The 18,565-nt window shown below is 45.2% G+C and overlaps 1 protein-coding gene across 1 annotated transcript in view; it reads right to left on the reverse strand.

Moving 5' to 3' along the window:
- Positions 1–10,605, reverse strand: part of gabrr3a (gamma-aminobutyric acid type A receptor subunit rho3a) — a gene marked incomplete at both ends in the record, with an annotated part of 18,436 nt that extends 7,831 nt beyond the window's left edge. The window contains 4 exons of the mRNA XM_080853823.1: positions 3,358–3,581; positions 4,144–4,211; positions 8,790–8,902; positions 10,460–10,605. Coding sequence (XP_080709949.1) covers positions 3,358–3,581; positions 4,144–4,211; positions 8,790–8,902; positions 10,460–10,605 — 551 coding nt within the window. The remainder of the gene's footprint in view (positions 1–3,357; positions 3,582–4,143; positions 4,212–8,789; positions 8,903–10,459) is intronic.
- Positions 10,606–18,565: the final 7,960 nt, after the last annotated feature.

An 18,565-nucleotide genomic window follows, 5' to 3' on the forward strand; every position in this document is an offset into this window, starting at 1 on the left:
CACTTACACAGGAATACATATACACATATAAACATATACACATACAAAACACACCACACACACACTCTATACTGAACACACTGTTAAACACACATATCATGACAACCACAGTGTCTGTTTCAAATGCTCAAAGCGCATCCTCTCCTTTACACTCCCATCTCACATATACCTTCCAGAAAAGTTATCCATCACAGTCATATGTATAGCCCAAACACAACGTAACACCAACACAAAACCAAAACCAGCTCAGCAGCAAACACTGTCACAGCCAAACCTGGTTAACACAATGCAGCTGTGAAACATTCTGTAACATAGCTAATGTGCTGTTGAAGTTCAACATTCTGAAAATGTGTCTCTCAGGTCAGGCTGTGTTGATGGGTGGTGTATCCTCTTTTTGGGTGAGTTACAGGGGGTTCATGACTACAACTGAAATTGGGACTTCTGACTTTCATATCCTGTTTGTAACAGATCCACTAGTCACTTGAGTGAAAGAAAATAGTATATGTTCTGAATTTACTGCCAGGGTTTGCTGTTTTATATAAACAACAAGAGTCATCACTCGTGCCAGTATTTAATTTAAGGTTAACATGACGAATTATCAACAAATCCATGCTTGCACAGAGGCAAATGTTATCTGTGTGTCAATTCAGATGAACAGACATCCACATACACAAACAGATCATTTGCAGTGTTTTGTACTAAAGCATGTGGCACAGCTAATATAACAGCTTCCACACCTCAGCAGGTATAAGCCCTGACAGCTGCACAGGTGTGTCACACACACACACCACAACAGGGGACACCTGCCAAACACACTATGTGGAACAGTGCCCAAACGTTCCATTACGCACAGGTACGATCACATTTCATTGCGTCAGTAGATAAAGAGTGGGTTGGAAAGGGGCAACATTAAAGGCCTTTTAGAACACCTACACCTTTGCTCTAAGAACCCGTTCTGTTTACATTTGCTAATCTAAAAAGGGCACTTGATCTTTGAACTGTAATTATAGTAATCATCAACACAAGGCCCAGTACTCCACCCCTCCCTAACTCAAGCTTGCCTTGCCCTGTTTGACCTGTGAAGAATAAACACTCAGCCAAGCAATGGGGCTTGGCTTTCTCTGTGTGGCCTGTAAAGAATGAAAAGCCTGACAACCAAGTTGTAAGGAGCTACTCTGCTGTCTTTGTGAGACATATACAATCAGAGAGTCAAGCTCAAAGGAGCTGGCGATGGTCTCAATCTGTTTAGTCTATGAGAAATCCTCCAAGCGAGCTCTGAGGAGCAAGCCTTACTCATCCAGCAATCTCACTGTTTGGTCTGTAAGGAGTGAGACATACTCCAAGTGAGTTCTGAGGAGCAAGCCTTACTCATCCAGCAATCCGACTGTTTGGTCTGTAAAGAGTGAGGACTCCAGCCGAACTCTGAGAGACAAGCCTTACTCCATTACGCCTGTGAGCGTTGAGGACTTATCCAACAACCTCACCGTCTGCTCTTTAAGGGGTTAGGATTCACATAACCGAGAGATCTGATGAGCCACTTAAGACAGAGTACCAAAGTATTGACCCAACACCCATACTCCATGACTATAGTTCATAAGCTACCTAGTTCATAGAGAGCATAAAAGCATAAACATAAAAGCATAAATGAAGGTGTAAAATATTATCCGGTGATTATTGTGGCCTTGGGTATTGTGGCCTCCAAGGTTGATGTGACCAACCACCAGGGCCATAGTGTTAGGATAGTTCAGGTCACATGGTTGGGAAAGTGTGTGTGTGTGTGTGTGTGTGTGTGTGTGTGTGTGTGTGTGTGTGTGTGTGTGTGTGTGTGTGTGTGTGTGTGTGTGTGTGTGTGTGTGTGTGTGTGTGTGAGTGTATGTGTGTGTGTGAGTGTGTGAGTGTGTGAGTGTGTGAGTGTGTGTGTGTGTGTGTGAGTGTGTGAGTGTGTGTGTGTGTTTATGTTGGGAAAGTTTAGGTCACATGGTTGGGAGAGCACTGACTGACAGTCAGAGCTTCAGTGATGTCACTACCTGTGACTTATTGTGTAAAAGCTCACCGGTCCTGGCATTCAGGAATCCCAGTGAGGACAGGCTCTGAGCTAGACTGGAGCTGAGGCAGTGAGGACAGGCTCTGAGTTAGACTGGAGCTGAGGCAGTGAGGACAGGCTCTGAGCTTGACTGGAGCTGAGGCTGTGAGGACAGGCTCTGAGTTAGACTGGAGCTGAGGCAGTGAGGACAGGCTCTGAGCTTGACTGGAGCTGAGGCAGTGAGGACAGGCTCTGAGCTTGACTGGAGCTGAGGCTGTGAGGACAGGCTCTGAGTTAGACTGGAGCTGAGGCAGTGAGGACAGGCTCTGAGCTTGACTGGAGCTGAGGCAGTGAGGACAGGCTCTGAGCTTGACTGGAGCTGAGGCAGTGAGGACAGGCTCTAAATTAGACTGGAGCTGAGGCAGTGAGGACAGGCTCTGAGTTAGACTGGAGCTGAGGCAGTGAGGACAGGCTCTAAATTAGACTGGAGCTGAGGCAGTGAGGACAGGCTCTAAATTAGACTGGAGCTAAGGCAGTGAGGACAGGCTCTAAATTAGACTGGAGCTGAGGCAGTGAGGACAGGCTCTAAATTAGACCGGAGCTGAGGCAGTGAGGACAGGCTCTGAGTTAGACTGGAGCTGAGGCAGTGAGGACAGGCTCTGAGTTAGACTGGAGCTGAGGCAGTGAGGACAGGCTCTAAATTAGACTGGAGCTGAGGCAGTGAGGACAGGCTCTGAGTTAGACTGGAGCTGAGGCCTGCTGCCTCTCCTCTGTGCTGCCACTTGTGACTTTGAGAAACTTTGGCAATTAAATACGTACATTTGTTTTTGTGTTGTCCACCAACAGAAAACTGGACTGCACTGAACCGGCACTTGAGCCGGCAGTAGCTTGTATTAGTCGAAACAGCCACCGCACAGGGAGTGCAAACCAGCCAATCAGATAACTGACCACTCTTGGGCTCCACCAATCAGGTAACTAACCACTCTTGGGCTCCAGCAATCAGGTAACTGACCACTCTTGGGCTCAGCCAATTAGGTAACTTGCTAGTTGCTAAGTTTTTCTGATCCTACTTGGTTTAGTTTTATAACGAATGGGGAGAGGTTTTAGCGAAGAGTTTAAACCCCTAGAAATGGAGCTTCTCTGTGGTGTTGCGGCTTTTATCCCTTTGTTTGTAACAACAGGACGTAGGATGAGTTAAATCTGATATGATACTACTGATATGATCTGATATGATACTGCTGATATGATGTTACTACTGATAACTACTGAAAACTGAAAGTATCTATCAGTGTCGTGGGAATAGACAGAATAGACACACACACACACATCCCTACCTAACACTGTAGAGGATGTTCCCATCAGGGTAGACCCTCAGCATGATGTTCTCCATGGTGGTGTCATGGATGAAGGAACGTTTGGAGTGAACGAAGAACACGTCCGGCACCCAGATCTTCTTCACCAGGCGAGCGTCGAAAGTGCGGCTCTTATTGCTACTGGAGGGGAAGGCCAGACGGTCATCCTGCCAGTAGTGCCTCAAGTATAGGGTCATGGTGAAGTCCTTCACACACACAGACACACAGACACACAGACACACAGACACACACACACACAAACACACACAGACACAAACACACACACACACACACACACACACACATACATGCACACACGTACACACACACACAAACACATACACACGCACACACATATGTTCACACACACCAACATGCACATACATGCACACACATACACACACACACACACACACACACACACACACACACACACACACACACACACACATACACGCACACACGTACACACACACACAAACACATACACCAACATGCACATACATGCACACACATACACCACCACACACACACACAGACACAGACACACAAACAGGCACACACATACACATTCACACACACATGCATACAGATAAAAGAAAGAACTAATGAGGATATGATTTGTCCATGAACCTGAGCTGTGTTTGCTACCAGATGGTTATTGCCATGTGTTGTTGGTGCTGTTCGGTGTCTGTGACTTATTCAGTAGTGTAAATAACATGTCAGACATGGTGTTTGTTGATGTAGGGGACCTCAGCATTGTTGTACCATGTTGACTTCAGAGATGCTGTCAATGCTCTCGACCTGGACATCAATACCCACTGGAATGGCTGCACCTACAGAGAATCAACAACACACTGCTTCAGCAGAGACACACAGCCATGCTATAGGTTCACTTGTTTCCACCCATGTGATGCTGTAGTCTGTGGGCTAGTCTGTGGGCTAGATCCTGACTTCCATAACTAGCTTCCTGACCTCTCTAACTAGCTTCCTGACTTCCATAACTAGCTTCCTGACCTCCCTAACTAGCTTCCTAACTTCCATAACTAGCTTCCTGACCTCCCTAACTAGCTTCCTGACTTCGATAACTAGCATCCTGACCTCCCTAACTAGCCTTCTGACTTCCATAACTAGCTTCCTGACTTCCCTAACTAGCTTCCTGAATTCCATAACTAGCTACCTGACCTCCCTAACTAACTTCCTGACTTCCATAACTAGCTTCCTGACCTCCCTAACTAGCTTCCTGACTTCCATAACTAGCTTCCTGACCTCCCTAACTAGCTTCCTGACTTTCATATCTAGCTGCCTGACCTCCCTAACTAGCTTCCTGACATTCATATCGAGCTTCCTGACCTCCCTAACTAGCTTCCTGATTATACACTGTGTGTTTGGGGTTTTCTTCATACTTGTAAAATGAACGTTTAGTGAAACTGGCCTATTGCAATAAGACGTGTTAAGTGTTAGACATACACTTAACTCCCCTATAGACTATCGACAGATGCTCAGATTATAAACACACTTAATTTGGATAGTCCGTTACAGACTATCTACAGATGCTCAGATTATAAACACTTTATTTAGATGGTCCCCTATAGACTATCTACAGATGCTCAGATTATAAACACACTATCTGTTGATACTCTGTTAACTACAATGTATGGTTAAGGTCAGGGATAGGGGCTGGATTATGTTAAGGCGATGTTCAGTAAGACTGAATTTGCATTTCCTGTTGGTGTCAGTGGGAGCGAGGTCATGGGCGTGTCACCGGATAGTATCTGAGTGATAATCCCTCTCTTGCCATGGCTTCTGCTTCTGCACACACATACACACACACACACACACACACACACACACACACACACACACACACACACACACACACACACACACACACACACACACACACACACGCAGACTCTGTCTCTCACACACAGAATGTATTCAAACTAGGTGTTGACCAAAGTTCAGCACTGTTTCTAGTGACATTTACATTGTGGTACGGAGTATAGAGACTTTCGTTACAACTCACCATCACCACCACATCACAAAAAAGCAAACTAGTTTCCAGTGGTTTTGGCTGTTTAACTGCATCAGCAGAACTGGAGTTCTAGGCCCCACCAAGAGAGAGAGAGAGAGAGAGAGAGGGAGAGAGAGAGAGAGAGAGAGAGAGAGAGAGAGAGAGAGAGAGAAAGAGAGAGAGAGAGAGAGAGAGAGAGAGAGAAAGAGAAATTCAAGCATGCATACACAAACAGACACACACACACTCACACTGTAGAGTCTCATTTGCAGGAGGCTGTAAATGGGATTGTATCGAGTACACAATGGGATTTTATTGAGTCCTCAGTGCTTCCCAGTACTCCAGAGGGGTTCTGCACAGTTCAGAATTGGGTGCGAATTTAATCATTTCAGTGACTTCACAGCAGCACTAATACTCCCCACTCTCTAATCGCACCACAAGGCATAGTTCCCCCTAGCTACCTGATTGTACCGTGGTTTTAACAGCACATGGATTAACTAACACACACACACACACACACACACACACACACACACATTAAAGCAGCAAAGCGTAACGCAACAGTCAGACCATAATAATTCTCGTTGCTAAGCGATGCGAAGCACTGATTTCAACCATTCCAATGCTGAACCATAACCAACAGTAGATAATGTCATTGTATGCAAATAAAATCTACCGCTTATGTCCCCCCTACAGCTGGACGTGTGATCCCTGCCCTAATACTAAAATAGTCTCAAATCTGATCTGAAATGGGTCTGAAAAACCACACACACACACACACACACACACACACACACACACACACACCTTCTACCCCTGTTCGGTTTGATCCCCACTAACTTGTGTCTAAAAATATGATCGGATGGAACTGAACCAGGAGTCACACACTGTAACTCTGAGGTGAGTGTTTGTCCCCTGTCCTGCCCATGTGCTGTAAAATGTAGACTTCTTCTGGCCAAACGCTGGATTATAAACCAGATTATGGGCACATTATGAAAAACTACACACCCACACACATCTGTGTGTCCGGCGGGCCTATTGTCTGCGTGGCGGCCTTCTGGGTCGTCCCTGAAGTAGGTCATAGTGTTTTTTGGGGAGGGATATGATTCAGGCGCGTGATGTGACGTGACACTCTAACCTACTTCTCTTCCCTCCGTCTGTCTGGCCCTGGGAGAGGGAAGAGGTGCAGCCAAACTACCCAAATCAACCCCACAGCCTTCACCAGAGGCCTGGCTACCATGTATACCTATGTTCACTCGTCCATCACCAGTGTCAGTATATGCTCACCAGTGCCCTCTGTCTTACCCTCTAGGATCACCTGTGTTTACCTGTCCTTCACCTATAATTATCTGTGTCCACCTGTTACCTGTCACCCTCTCTCTCTCTCCTGTCATCAGAGACTTGTGAGGTTCATTTGACTGAGAATTTAGCAATGTGCAAATAAAGATCAGAATACGGAGCAGAGCTTTTTTGCAAATAGAAAGACAAAGAGATGCACCGCTTAGACACTAACCGGTTAGAGACACACATCTTACGTGAGCATCTCACTGCTCCCAAACCACGTCTCACGTCTCACAGCTCACATCTCACGTGTAGCATCTCACAGCTCACAAACCACGTCTCACGTCTCATGTCTCACATCTCGCGTCACACATCTCACGTCTCACAGCTTAAATCTCACAGCTCACAGCTCACAAGCCATATTTTGCAGACACACATAATGAGCTGTACCACATATCACAGACACACATACTGAGCTGTACAAGTAGAAAACTCACATGGAGCAGACCTTCACTCTAAAGATATACACACAGCTTATAAACCCACATAGGACACAGTCATCTCACAGCTCACGTCTCACATCTCACACAGCTCAGAAACCCACATGGGAGACAGGCATCTCACAGCATGTGCAGACTGGAAAGATAAATTAGGAAATTGAAAGAAATTAAAATAAAGTAGGCATCTCCACCCAGAAACATTGCTGACTAAGCACTGAGAACCTCACCCCTCGACCCGAGTGCTGAGTGCCAGTCAGGCTTAATCAATCCACCATAGCAAGTCACCCCCTTATGGACCCATTATTCCCAACAACTGCACAGTCATGTCACGACTGCAACAACTCACTGACTCTATTTGGTCTGTTCCGGGTTGTCTTTACATTAGCATTAGCAAAGCATGAGCCACACATTACAGTTAATCTGCAGGATTCCAGATATCCGGATGTTACCTTCTGGAGTCCTTCACCAAAAGACTCAATAGCTCAATAATACTCGGCTAAGCCTAAGCCTGACTCAGCACCCATAGGTTCCTTTCCATATAGCAGGCATCTGGCCCTCATCAGAAACTGGTCTAAAACAGATCCCTCCAGACCATCTCCAGATCAGATCAGGTTTGATGACTGCAGCTGAAACTTTACATCCATATCGATTTCTGCAAAGGCCTAATTTTGGCCACATTCACTATATTTCCTCACACCTGCTGTGGCGACCATGTTTACAAACAGTATTTGATGACCACATCCTGTCTGCTGAAAGAACAACCCAAATTATATCATTACCACACAGTTTTACCCCATGTTACAAATCCCACAACATTAGATAACATTTTTGCAAGATGGCCTTATATTATTGCTTTTTATTGAGCCTGATTTATCTCTTACATGTTAGCATCTCAGTCATTAATGTTCCAGAACCTGACCTGCCACTGTTCTTCCAGAACCTGATTCATCACTGATGTTACAGAACCTGACCTGCCACTGTTCTTCCAGAACCTGATTCATCACTGATGTTACAGAACCTGACCTGCCACTGTTCTTCCAGAACCTGATTCATCACTGATGTTACAGAACCTGACCTGCCACTGTTCTTCCAGAACCTGATTCATCACTGATGTTACAGAACCTGACCTGCCACTGTTCTTCCAGAACCTGATTCATCACTGATGTTACAGAACCTGACCTGCCACTGTTCTTCCAGAACCTGATTCATCACTGATGTCCCAAAACCTGATTCATCAATAATGTTCTGGAAGCTGATTTATCACCTCTCGCTCCAAAACCTGATTAATTAGTGTTCAAGAACTTGATTCGCCCCCTATACTCCAGGAATAGATTCATCACTCATGTTTCAGAACTTTATCCATCACATACACTGTTTATACTCACATTTGTGTGTGTTGAGTGTGTTTGTCTGTGAGTGCATGCTTTTGTCTTGTGTCCTTAGTGTGTGTGTTTGTTTCTAAGTGAGTGTGTAAGTCTTTTAACATGTTCTTCTGTGTCTGTGTGTGTCTGTGTGTGTCTTTGTGTGTGTGTGTGTGTGTGTGTGTGCATGTGTGTATACAGTATATTTGAGTGTGTTTGTCTTTGTGAGTGTATGCCTTTGTCTTCATCTCCCACCTCCAAAGCCAGGCCTCATGGCAAAGTCATGGTCCTCAATCCTCAAGAGCTGTTCAGATTTGATGAGCAGAGACTTGGTACTGTCTGATTTCTTCATCTTAAAGTCTATCCGCCTGCAGAGAGGGAGAAAGGTTTGGTTTCTCTCTAATCAGTTTTTTCTTGTTTAGGAGACAAAGAGGGAGAGAGAGAAAAAAAGAAAGAGAGAGCGAGAGAAGTTGTGTGTGTGTGTGTGTGTGTGTGTGTGTGTGTGTGTGTGTGTGTGTGTGTGTGTGTGTGTGTGTGTGTGTGTGTGTGATTATGTGACAGAGAGCGAAGTCATCAGTGATCAACATCTGTTGGGGTTCTAAACTGTTACTAAATTGCTTAGATTACAAAGCAGGCAAATCAAAACAAGAGAGAAGAGCATGAAAACCCCACAAGCTCAGAGATGTAGAAGGGCGGCACTATATTTATGAAAAAAATGAATAACAAATACACAATATAATATATCCATAAATGTCAATGGAATAGGAATAAAACACTCCTATCATGACAAAGCTGATAAGAGTGTTTTTAACCATGTTGGTTTTACACCGTAAATGGCTTTTGAAGAACAGCATTGGCAATAAGTCTTACAGCTCACAGGTGACAGCCTCAGCCTTAGCCTCAGCCTCAGCCTCAGCCTCAGCCTGAGCCTCAGCCTCAGCCTCAGCCTCAGCCTCAGGTGACATGTGACACAAAGCTAATCTTTTCTCCAGTGTGCAATAAATCCAAAACCCACATGAAGGAGAACACACCTGCACTGCACACACATTAAACACCTGCAACCTCACACTGACCACACACACACACACACACACACACACACACACACACACACACACACACACACACACACACACACACACACACACACACACACACACACACAATTCAGGACAACTAAAAATAGGGCAACTATTAACTTTGGGGAAAGACTGCAGAGCAGCTGGTGCCTGCATAACAACAAGATAAACACACACACACACACACAAACACACATACATTCACATAAGGACAACAGCATTCTCTGCACAGAGGTCAACATCTCTGTTGGTGTTCTTAGATCAATCTTTACCAAATAGCTCAGGAACCAAACAGAGAGCTCTGTCGGCAGTCATGGGTCAAACAAACAGGATCACAGTGATCAAAACAGAGACTATTCCCCAGAAATGTCCGAAACACCAAACTGTAAACCTCTCACTAAACACGCATGCAGCATGCAGTTCACTTAATAACAAAGTATGCTCAACCAAACAACTGTATGTAAATATTTCAAGTAAATCTGATCAAAGGCTGAAGTCGGGCTACCGACGTCAACAGATCTACAAGAGGGAGAGGACAAGCTGTAAACAACACAACCGGAATCTCTCAATGTTGTCTTTGGAGCAACCGCAACAACCACAACATGTGTCTGTATATGTATACCACTCTCTCTCCCTCTGTCACACACACACACAGACACGCAAACACACACACATACACATACACGTATGAAAGGTTACTTTCATTGTAACTCTCTCAAATGAAATACTGGGGCAAAAGTATTCTGAATTGTAATCTCTGAGTGTCCCAAAAACACTATAATCTGCCATCCTGAACTACCCCTCGGTGACCCCCCCTCCACCGCCCTCTCTCTGCCCCCTCCTCACCCTCCGTGTTTGCTTTTGGTGTTCTCCCCCAAGAAGACGTCCTTGTTCTTCTTGCGGCTGTGGGTCTTGTGGGTGCTGCTGCTGAAGGCCCCCCGGCACAGGCAGACGAGGCATGCCCACCGCAGCACCATCTGAGGCACGTTCATCCCGACGCTCCTGACGCTCCCGACGCTCCTGACGCTCCCGACGCTCCCGACGCCTGCTGCCAGAAAGTGGAGGGCCAGGGTGTGAGCTAGGGAGGGGTGGATGGGTGGACTTGTCCTCTGGGAGTGGTGTCCTCAGCTGCAGGTCTGGCGTGGTACTGGTGTGCCAGTGCCGCCCAAACGTGCCCCAATAGTTGACTCCTCCATCGCCCGGCTGCAGGTTCTAGGTCCTGGACCCGTACATGCGCTCACTCTCTCTCTCTCTCTCTCTCTCTCTCTTTCTCTCGCTGTCTCTCTTCTCTGTGAATCTCGGCACCAAATCCTGTTGGCCGTCTCTGTTTTTCTTACATGATGCCCATGGTGATCCCTGGCTGTCCTATTCCTCTAGTTCCGTACGTGTGTGTGTGGGGGGGGCCCTGTCAATCTCTCTCTCTCTTTTCCGTCTCCCTCTATCTTTCTCCCCCTCCCTCTCTCTTTCTCTCTCTAACTCTCTCCCCCTCCCTCCCCCTTCTTTCTCTCTCTCTCCCTCTCTCTCTGAATGACTCCCTTATGTCTGTTCCTCCAGTACTGTGCTGTGCTGTTCTGTGTCCTGATTAAAACCAAATATCAATTTATTCCTATAATGACAAAGGAATGACGTTAATTCCACTCTAATCTTCTTATGTGTGGCAGCTGAAATCTTTCACTAACCTACAAATTGGAGCCATGGGCTTTTGTGTATGTGTGTGTGAGTGTGTGTGTGTGTGTGTGTGTGTGTGTGTGCGTGTTTGTGGCATGCTTGTGTGTGTATGTGTGTGTGTGTGTGTGTGTGTGTGTGTGTGTTTGTGGCATGCATGTGTGTGTGTGTGTTGTTGTGTGCACTAGATGAGAATGGGAGGGACGGATAGGATAATACTAAGAGTTTTTCTCTTGCTGTGGCTGCCAGACTGGACAAAAAAACATCAGCAGGCCACTTCCCAGAGAATGTGAAGGGAGGTTTCCCCAGGAGTAGGCCGAGGTGATCGCTTAAAGGGATGAGTGGGGTGAGACACGGAAATTAGAGCATTGGATGCTGTAGGATCTAGTGCAGGCCGTCTGGATCAGGATTTAAGAGTGAGATGTGATGGAGCTGGATGCAGGAGTGAGATGTGATGGAGATGGATGCAGGAGTGAGTTGAGGTGGAGCTTGATGCAGGAGTGAGATGTGGTGGAGGTGTATGCAGGAGTGAGATGTGGTGGAGCTGGATGCAGGAGTGAGATGTGATGTAGATGGATGCATTAGTGTGTTGAGGTGGAGCTGGATGCAGGAGTGAGGTGTGGTGGAGCTGGATGCAGGAGTGAGATGTGGTGGAGCTGGATGCAGGAGTGAGATGTGGTGGAGGTGGATGCAGGAGTGAGATGTGATGGAGATGGATGCAGGAGTGAGTTGAGGTGGAGGTGGATGCAGGAGTGAGATGTGGTGGAGGTGGATGCAGGAGTGAGATGTGGTGGAGGTGGATGCAGGAGTGTGTTGAGGTGGAGCTGGATGCAGGAGTGGGATGTGGTGGAGAAGCAGGCAGACATAGGGTCAAAGGGCGTGATGACAGAAAAAGAGCTGACTATAGCCTGGATCTGGGTCAGTTCTGGCCTGGATCTGGTTCAGTTCTAGCAAAACAAAACTACCTTTCGCACCTTTAAGAAGATAATAACTCTGTTTCATCACAAGGTCTGACTTTACCAAAGCATTCATCACACATAATAGGATTCTTTCATTTAATCTACTCTTAATCCACCAATCAACGAACAGTTTATGGAACCCTTAGTTTAGTGCATCATGGCTTTCAGCCAATCATAGTCCTCTCTGCATCCAATGCAGACTGTTTTGTATGCTGCAGAGATGATTGACATGGAGCTGTAAAGAGATGGAGGGAGGGATGGGGGGGAAAAAATGAGGGGAGTGAGATTTTTTAAGATCAGATGCAGAACTTAACCGCCTGAAGGGGCAGGCTTTATCTGGCATACTGGCCCCCGGACCAGCTTGTAGTATCAGAAGGTTAAGTAGGAAAGGCTGCATGTCCCAGTGTATGTGTAGTAGTTATACACAAGCACTTCACAAACAGCCACTTTACACTGAACTCAGGAACCGCTAACTCTAAACAGCAATGACTCAGACAATAACTGTGTGACCCTAAGTCACACAGCTGGCTCTTAGTTTCACGGACACACACACACTTATACACACGTGTGTGGAGACCTTTAAAGAGGACATTATGGGCCATTCTGTCATTTCCCTTTCTGTGTGTTTGGAGACAACTCAAGCTGCAGATGAGTAGAGTTTACCTGCCGCCCTCATGTAACATCAATGATTACCTCAAAAGAGTTTAGAAGACAGATTAATGTAGTGACCACTGGTTTCTAGTTTAAAAATATGAGTACTGCAACAAACATCTCTTATTACACTTGTACTTACAGTGTGTAATTAAACAGTTGTGTTATGTCATTTTAAAGTAGCTACATGGTATTAGACTGCTATTCAATATATCCCCACAGTAGTCAGTGGTATAATTACACTGTAACAAGCCCTCATAGAACTGTTATATAACGTGTTACCATGTAGAGTAGTGATTTTAAAATAGAAAGACTTGAGGATAGATCCCTTCATTCCCTTCTACTTACTGCCTTTAGTGCATTATCAGCATTCTGCTCTCATGTGGTTTTTATGAACAACATATGATAGGAGCTTCCCCTGAGCAGAATGAATGACTCAAGGCTTACAGCATCCCACAGCCATTGCTCCACCTCCATCAATCTCGAGTACTCATTACTTGGAGGTGATTAAAGCCAGAGCAATGTGTGTGTGTGTGTGTGTGTGTGTGTGTGTGTGTGTGTGTGTGTGTGTGTGTGTGTGTGTGTGTGTGTGTGTGTGTGTGTGTGTGTGTGTGTGTGTGTGTGTGTGTGTGTGTGTGTGTGTGTGTGTGTGTGTGTGTGTGTGTGTGTGTTTGAGAAGTCGTGTTAACAGAGCACTAGATTCTGATGGAGAGCCGACAATAGAACAAAATGACCTAGAACTCCAGTTCTGCTGTTGCAGTCAAACAGAAGTAATTCAGCACTCAGAAAAAACCACTGGAAACTAGTTTGATTCTCTTCCCATAAACTGCTGTGATGTGGGGGTGGTACTGAGTTGTAATGAAAGTCTCTATACTCTGTACCACAATGGAAATGACACTAGAAACAGTGCTGAACTTTGGTGAACTACTAGTTTTGGTTGATAGAATGCATTCTGTGCGATGAAAACCATTAATTTCAGAGTACATTCTGTCCAAAAGTATGATTGTCATCTATTCCTCTCTGTGTGAGTGAGTGAGTAAAAATGGATGCGAATGAGAGAGACAGGAACTATCGACTCCCAGTGGAGGACTGAATGTGACCTAACCCAGAGGGGCGTGACCTGAGAGAGTGCGTTCATATAACAAGCAGAGAGATGGGGACAGGAGAAGGGAGAGAGAGAGAGGGAGAGAGAGGAGGGGAAAAGAGAGACAGAGAGAGAAAGAGAGGGCAGGCAAATACGGGAGATCACAAAAAAAGGGGAAGGGATAAGAGAATATATAGAGATATTAATAACAAGACAATGAATCATTTCCAGACAGCATTGAGGAGAATATATCAGATGGGACACAACCATTGAGGGGTAAGGGAGCGACAGCATAACTGGACTGACTGTCTCCTGTTTAAGATGACATGTTAAGAGCGGGCAGATGCTGAAGGAATACGATGTGGACATGTGGTTTTGTAATAACAAAAATATTATAATGCCAAGGACAGAATAAGGTGAGTGTTAAAAACAGTGAGACATAAAAAAGAGAGAATAAAGGGGAACAGAGAGAGAGCAAGAGAGAGAAAGACAAAGACAGAGAGAGGGAGAGAGAGAGAAATACAAAGCAAAAGGGAGGCGGAAGAGGAGGTTGAGATGGAGATGGGAATCAATAATAAAATTGTGGACAGCGGGGCATAATCCCGGACCAGTGACATGGCCCTCTAATCTGGGATTACTGCCTGATTGAGGGCAGAGAGGAGGACTGCCTCCCCCAGAGCAGGCGCACGTGCTGCAGGGCCTCACACACGCTCACACACACCCTCCAGTGGCTGTCACTTTCACACACACATACACACGCATACACACGCACATACGGACACACGCACACGCACACGCACACGCACACGCACACGCACACGCACACGCACACGCACACACATGCTCAAATACACACACGCTCAAGCTCACACACGCACACACGCTCATACACACCCTCCAATGGCTGTGTGGGTTGCTTATTCACACACACACACACACACACACACACACACACACACACACACACACACACACACACACACACACACACACACACACACACACACAACACACTCTCACACACACACACATACAAACAACAAACATACTTCTGCCAAAAAATATCCACAAACAGACAAACACACATATATATATGGGCCATTCTACCGAATTCGTGTAATATGCAGTCCCTGAACAATAAAAACTATTTACAAAACAATTAGGTATTTAGGCATAGATATTTAATTAGAAAATGTTATGGTCTATATAAACCCAATGCATTACATGAGATAGTGATAAGCTAAATATATACAAAATCATCATTTATAGGGTACTTTCTATTGGGAAGTAGCTGTCCCCACCCTGACATCTAAATTTCAATGCCTTTAAATAACACTTTTCAATTTTTTTAGATTTTTTTCAATGATTTAATTTCAAAGATCTTTATGATTGGGTTGAAACAGAACTTGGAATATTTAGATTTATTGTGGGTTTAATTTTTAAATCAATTTACTATACTCAAAAAATCATGTCCCTAGTTTTCATGTCACTACCGAAACACACGAGTTTTAGTCCATTGGCTGAGCCTGTGTTTTAGCCACGACTCTGCATTTTTGACCATGCAGTGACACTGCATCTCTGTCCCTCATGGTTGAATGGTAAGTAGCTAAATCCCATAGTTTTTATATAAATGTGTTCCAAAGTCTGAAAATCGACGTGTAACCTTAAGAATTGTCACTACCGAAACGCATGTTTTCTTCAATTGAGTAAACCTTTTGGGGTTTCATGGAAAATCTTATGTTTGTATGTGTGTTCACCTTTTCAAAGATGTGTTTGCAAGCCGTGTGCTTGCTAGAATTCTTTATTTATGCTTAAAGTTAGCTAGAATTGTCACTACCGAAACAGTCACTACCGAAACATATGGTAGTGACCTGATGATTTCGGTAGTGACAAAATGAAATGGTAAGTAGTTAAATCCCATCATTTTTAAATAAATGTGTTGTGTGGACTAAAGAGCGGCCCAGAGCACCTTTTGGAAGATTTTGGGAGAGAAATGAACATCCATCCAACAGTGCAGTCACTACCGAAACACTGGATGTCACTACCGAAACAGTGCAGCACTACCGAAAAACAGGATGTTTTGTAAAACATTAAGTATATTGAGTAATCAACTAAAATGTTATGATACTGATTGGATTAATGTATGTTCAATGTCATCAATCAAGAACTCTGGAATCAATATGATCAGTATTTTGCATTTTACAAAGAAATATTGCACTTAGATTTTGATGAATTCTATAAATTGAACTTGAAAATTTGGTAAATAATTCATTTTTATGGATTTCATTGTAAAAACCTTCAAGAAATATTTGTAAAAATACCCTTCAGAGAAGGGAAGAAAACACAATCTGAACAGGTCAATAATAATATTTTTTTACTATAGTAAATGTGATGTTTCGGTAGTGACAATTTTTGGAAGAGGAAAAACGTTCCAACACATTCTGAAAATACGATATAACAATTGACTGTTCTTTTGCTAGATATGTGTACTTTAGATATGGTACAATATACATACGGACAAAGTTTTGGGAATAAAACATAAAAAAAATCCAAATATTTCCGACCTGACTTTGCACCAATTCGGTAGAATGGCCCATATACACACATGCGAACACACAAACACACAAACACACACACACACACACACACACACACACACACACACACACACACACACACACAGACTAATAATGTATCTTCTTTTCTACTGAAGTCCTCTGTGGTACAAAAGTGTGGATCATCAGCTTGCAAAAGGGAACCACTGCCCTCTGTCATCTTCTCACATCCCTTTTCAGTAGAATCACCCACGAGAAACTAACTTACTTACTCACTCACTCACTCACTTACTAAGTATGTTTATGTCTGTCTGTCTGTGTGTGTCCGTGTGTGTATGCCTCTGTGTGTCTGTAAGTACATTTATGAATGATTGTGGTTTGTGAGTTTTGAATTCAGGTCATGTTATCTGTCTGTGTGTCTATTTCTGCGTATCTTTGACTTTGCATAGATCAGGTCCTTTCAGGTCTAGAAAGCTCCTATTATCTCTGGCCATCAGAGCGGTACGTAGAACATATGCCCTCTGTATGTGACTCCTTCTGTGAGCATCTATAGATCTGGTCATGTCAGCTCTCGGAGAAAACTCCCAGTATCATCGCCAGCCATCGGATCCCAGATTCAGCGGTATAACACATGTAACATATGTCCAGCTGGATCCTACGCCATCTGCCACTCCAGCTGTGTGTGTGCACGCACATGTGTGTGTGTGTGTGTGTGTGAGTGAAGGAGATTCCCTTCCTAGAAACCAAGGCTGTGCTGATTTTTAATTTACTTGTCTGAGCTCTGGACTGAATCTATCTGGAGGGCAGCAGATTTGTGGTTTGGTTACGTCGTAATTTAGGATTTACTTGCAGTGGGTTCTGCTGGACACAACACATGCAGGCTACGCTTCTGTAGGTTAGAATGGTTTAATACATTTATGAAAAAGCACTTCTTTCTGTCAGTACTACAGATACTACTACACATTCGCTACTTTTTTAGGTACAATACATATATATGAATGGAGCAACGTGAAATGTGGCAGCTTCTCTACGCTCTTTGTTATTTATTGAAGGACAAATACGCTAACAGACAGGGAACTACACACAGGCAATTACACATAACGCACTGAGATAACAAAAATAGATTAATACAAGCAGGGAAACACAAGTACATTCTAAAATGGAACATTAGACACAGAATTGTGTTTCTCACACGCACACAGCATTATGGGGAGAAACCCTATCACATACATACACGAAAAAACACAACCCCCCTTCCACGCTACAGAGCCCCCATCAGACTGGTTACCATGCCAACAACACAGGCATTGAAAACAAAGTCTCTCAGGTTCTGGGGCAGTTGTTGCTGATGATGAGAGCGTCCTTAGGGAGCTTCCTTTGTCCTTGGTGATGTGACGGGGGTAGAATGGAACGATCTCAGTCTCTGTGCCCCCTCCTGATGAGCCAGGGGCCATCTTGGTAGAGAGAACCACCACTCCAGCCATTTGCACCCTATACACAGCTCCAGCCTCAGCCAGCTCCAGCCTCAGTCAACTCAAGCCTCAGCCAGCTCCAGCCTCAGGCAGCTCCAGCCTCAGCCTCAGCCAGCTCCAGCCTCAGCCAGCTCCAGCCTCAGACAGCTCCAGCCTCAGGCAGCTCCAGCCTCAGACAGCTCCAGCCTCAGACAGCTCCAGCTTCAGCCTCAGCCAGCTCCAGCCTCAGTCAACTCCAGCCTCAGACAGCTCCAGTCTCAGCCAGCTCCAGCTCCAGTCTCATCCAGCTCCAGCCTCGGACAGTGCCTGCCTCAGCCAGCTCCAGCCTCAGCCAGTGCCCGCCTGGCCAGCCCTGTGCACCTTCCACAGCCACTCCGGCAGGTTTGCAAAGCAGTCCAGTCCCAGCCCGCCTCTCACTTCAGGGCCCGCTGAAGGGCCAAACACTGAGATCACTGAGAGGCGGAGCCACTGTCCATACATGAGTGCTGCGGGGACACACATGGTAGACCCCTGGTCCGGTACGCCCACAGGACCAGGGGCAGATGCACACAGACACACACACACAC

Source organism: Sprattus sprattus (assembly GCF_963457725.1).
Source record: "Sprattus sprattus genome assembly, chromosome: 1".
In the NCBI taxonomy this organism is placed as follows: Eukaryota; Metazoa; Chordata; class Actinopteri; order Clupeiformes; family Clupeidae; genus Sprattus; species Sprattus sprattus.